General features: G+C 34.4%; 1 protein-coding gene across 1 annotated transcript; it reads right to left on the bottom strand.

Annotated features, from left to right (window-relative positions):
* Positions 1 to 811: 811 nt before the first annotated feature.
* LOC107081339 (CD209 antigen-like protein E) lies at positions 812 to 4191 on the bottom strand (the record flags this gene model as incomplete). The annotated part of the gene is made up of 3 exons (XM_015369535.1): positions 812 to 1005; positions 3169 to 3278; positions 4049 to 4191. Coding segments are annotated over 3 exons (383 nt in total), but the record flags the coding sequence as incomplete, so codon positions are not given.
* Positions 4192 to 4290: the final 99 nt, after the last annotated feature.

Here is a 4290-nt window from a genome sequence, read left to right as displayed (position 1 = left end):
TAAATAACAAAAAAGTAAAACATATTGTACATTTCAAAGCATACTTCAAACCTAAATGTGCCTGACTTAAAGTCAAACATCACCCTGGAAATGTTATTTTTCCAATGGTGAACTTGAAGTATTATGACTGAAAAATTTCATACCAGCCTACAAAGAATAAACTTTGTTTATCTTTTCTATGCTTTTCACAGTTGCTGCTAGCTTAGATGAGCTTTATTGATCTCACAGCGGAGAAATTCACTAATTTATTGCCATCAAATAATTAGTTGTCACTACAGTCACACCTGAATATTGATTATCCTGATTGCTGTAATAATTCTTTTTTTTATTATAAATAATTACTAGAGAAATATACTTTGAAAATTATAAATAATGAAGCAATATTTTATATTCAAATTAAAAATTATCCAAAATAAATTATTGAATGCATAATGGATGACAAGCATACTGTATAATGACAATATTTGAAATGTTAGATTATCAATTAAAAATCTCAATCTCAATTTACCAGCAGATGTGGTTGTTTCAACAGGTTGTGCTTCTTTAATACGTTTAAGCACCAGTAAATGATAATAAAATTATTATTCCAACATATTCGATCTTCTCATCTCCGATAATGTGATGACACAACAAAACAAAATAAAACGGCAGGAAATAAACACTGAATACAAGAACCAGTACATTTGTAGCATAAATTCTATCACATAAGAAAAGGTAAGTTTGATTAACTTATTAACTTAGGTTCTTGCCAAATTAGACACATAATGAGTCACACCATTAGATGGAAATAATAGTTCAACTTATGCTCTTGTGAAACATTCTCATAATTAAAACATGATTATACAAGTTTGTAAGATCTGGTTAACCTCATGGTTTTATTTCTCACAGATCCATAGCTGTTGAGAAAAACAACCATCATCGTTCCATTTCCCCCCTGAATCTGTCTGCACCATCTCTCCACAGTCCTGTCCTCTGTAGTTGTTGGGCTGCCCAGGCAGCCAGTACCTGATAGAGGCAATAAAAACAGGAAAATTCTATTAATCCAACCTGAAAAAAAGGGAAATAAAACATTGTCCCTTTCCTTTATTGTGATGGATGCACTTCTTTTTTTTCGTTGATTCCGTCTGTAATCACTGATCCCATTCAAACCTTCGCCTAATGTCATGACTTTGCAAACCACTTTCAGACAAGATAGAAGGTTATAGGGTTAACAAGAATTATATATCCTCAAAACTTATAATCAGTTTTTGAAGCTGCATTATTGTTTTGAATATTAAGCATAGATCATAATTACTAACCGAGGCAGTGGTTGTCTAAATAATACAGTTGGTTTATTTAAAGAGTTTTCTATTATCAGTTTTCTAATGATACTGCCACCTATGGTCAAAACAGATATTTATATTAGAACATATGCTGATGAAGGTTTTCAGTCATCCAGGTCATAGTCATTCCGTAAAAATTCAAAAAATATCCCTGGACTTGGTTTCCAAGATTTGAAGAGGTTTCGCCACCTCTCCAGGAAGCTTTCTCAATTCAAATGTCTGGATCTGCTGTGAGTTTGAGTCTTATATAGGCAAAGCCTTGTATCGCTTGGAAACATGCAAATGGTAACCAATGAATGGGTCGTTTGGTTCCATCGTTAGTAACCTGTAATATCTGAACCTGTCTATGATTCTAGGGGTCGGTCGTTAAAGGGGGAGGATTGCCATTAAGGTGGGGATTGTCTCCTGTAATACCTGAAACCTGTCTATGATTGTTAAGAGTCGGTCGTTAAGGAGGTATTGTTCACCGGCTAGAGCGGGTAGGTCCCTTGTTCCTCTGTGATGGGGTGGGGGGTTTGGTGATATCTGGAAGGGATCATGTCTATGATTGAATTGTATGTTTTTGGAAGCTGGAATCTGAGTCCACCACCTCTGTTTCAAGTTGTTTTTTCTCTCTTAACAGAGATGGCTTCCTTCACGCCACTCTCAAACCACCTATTTTCTTTATTTAGAATGTGAATATTTTGAGGACCAGAATGTTCACATTGCATGTTTCCAAGCGATACAAGGCTTTGCCTATATAAGACTCAAACTCACTGCGGATCCAAACATTTGTATTGAGAAAGCTTCCTGGAGAGGTGGCGAAACGTCTTCAAATCTTGGAAACCAGGTCCAGTGGATATTTTTTGATTTTTTACGGAATTATATTAGAACAGAAATCTTCAGAGAACATTAAGAAATTTGCACCAAGGAGTTTGACTGATGAATTGCTCTTAAATATATTTATCTGATAGGCAACTGTGCGTATTTGTAGCATGCATTCTAAAGATTTGTAGGCTATTATATTGAAAGAATAGTGAGCATTTAAATTATAATCTAAAGGCTGCTTTGATTTACACTTCATTTGCTGGAACAAAACTATATCCACACTGGATAGAATCGTCGTTATTCTAAGGACGTTTCACACATCACCAGCCAACATCAACTCTGATTGATGTTGGCTGCCTCTGGAATAGTCTCTCTCCTTTTTAATTCTATTTTAAATTATATTTATTTTTGTGAAAATGCTTTAAAAACTTTATTTTTTTTACCTTAATACCTTTAGCTAGTTATTGCTTCTCAATATGGAAAAAAAATATAAAGTTCTATAGCATCTAGTTTGCTTTTTTTAGTGATCTGATTACAATATGGCATCTAGGTAATCATATAGCAACTCACCTGTCCAACTCACACACCAAAATAGTGCAAATTATTACTCAGTGCCTTCAGATATATAGAACTTTTAATTGTTTATTTTATTCATCAATAAAATACAGACATGTTATATTTCATAGCTGACATAGAGTTGATTTTTAAGTTCCAGTAGGACAGCTTTCCATACACTTAAGATAATTTAAAAGTAACAGCATAGTGACTTTGACTAGTAATGAGTTACTTTGATTTTGCTGTCACTGAGTACTCACAATCCTGGGCTGCGTTACAATCATTGTCACATGACTAAACAAATACCACATAACAGATTCCCTCCTGAAACAAAAACAGCATAACAATATAAATAGATGTTGGTTTTTAATACTGGCCCAGTTTTACTTATCAGTCCGATACCAATAAACATTTAAAAACCAACATTTCCTGATAACGGTTTTTGTCAATGTTTGTAATTGGCCAATACTAAGATTCTACTTACGATTTTGTGACAGGGGTCTTATCCACCCACATCCAAACTCCCTCTGTGAGACTGTCGGTGAGACCAATCCAGGCATTTTGATCTTTATGCAGCATCCCATGAACAAAGCTCTGGTTAGCACGGAAAAAGAGGAATAACTGTTTAGGACTTCTCAGAGCACTTTTTTTTTTTTTTTCATTATTTGACTATTAATTATATCCTAAAGTTCCATTAATTACTTTATAGGGTTGTAATGATGACAATTGATGCATTTTTTACAGCCAGAATGTATTTTTTGGTCTAATTTTTATAATAATGAAAATAAACAACATAAAACTTTTTTAGCGTATTAGCATCAGGACCACCTTGGACTTAAAACTGTATGACTGTGTGCAATGAAAAAAAAAAAATAATCCAACCCTTTTTGGCATCGACTTAATCATATTTGGGAGTGGTGGTCTAGTGGTTGGGGCTCTGTGCTTGTTATCTACAGGTTCTAAGTTCAAGCCCCACTCTGGGTCCCTCAGCAGACCATTAACCCCCACACTGCTCTGCACAGTGGGAGCCCACTGCTTCCTAAGGGGATGGGTTAAATTCAGAGAATTAATTTCATTGCTCTGTACTTATGACAGTGTAATGACTATAAAAGTAAAAAAAAAATGTAGTTACTTTAACACAATTGTTTCATGTTAACAGGGTAGGACTAAATATAATTCAATAGATGCCAAAAATGGTGCATTATTTTTTTCAGTGTATATTTTTTGTTCAAACTCAAGCCTGATTTTAATAATTACATATTTTGCAAAACTAATTTTGAGGAAACTTAAGCTGTAAAACAAAGGTTACTAAATAATATAGGTACAATGTATCTGCAGAAGGTCTAATTTGTTTCTATTCTCACCTGTTCTTCATGATTGTTTATGATAACCAGATCCGCCCCCTCGGAAATGCAGGCTCTTCGGCTTTCTGTCCAGTTCTTTTTCACCGTTGAAACAAAATAGCATTTTGTTTTAAAATACCTCCAATGCGTTGGACAGAGCAACTCTAGAAATAGAAAAAAATCCTTCACCTTATGCCAGCCAACAGAATTAGCAAAGACACACAGGCAGGTGTTCAGACACTTTCTTTAACCATTTAAAAGGT

This window comes from Cyprinodon variegatus, unplaced genomic scaffold (genome assembly GCF_000732505.1).
Source record: "Cyprinodon variegatus isolate N-32 unplaced genomic scaffold, C_variegatus-1.0 Scaffold4283, whole genome shotgun sequence".
Classification (NCBI taxonomy): Eukaryota; Metazoa; Chordata; class Actinopteri; order Cyprinodontiformes; family Cyprinodontidae; genus Cyprinodon; species Cyprinodon variegatus.
The sequence above is the reverse complement of the archived record's forward strand: the minus strand, read 5'-3'. Positions and strand labels throughout refer to the sequence as shown.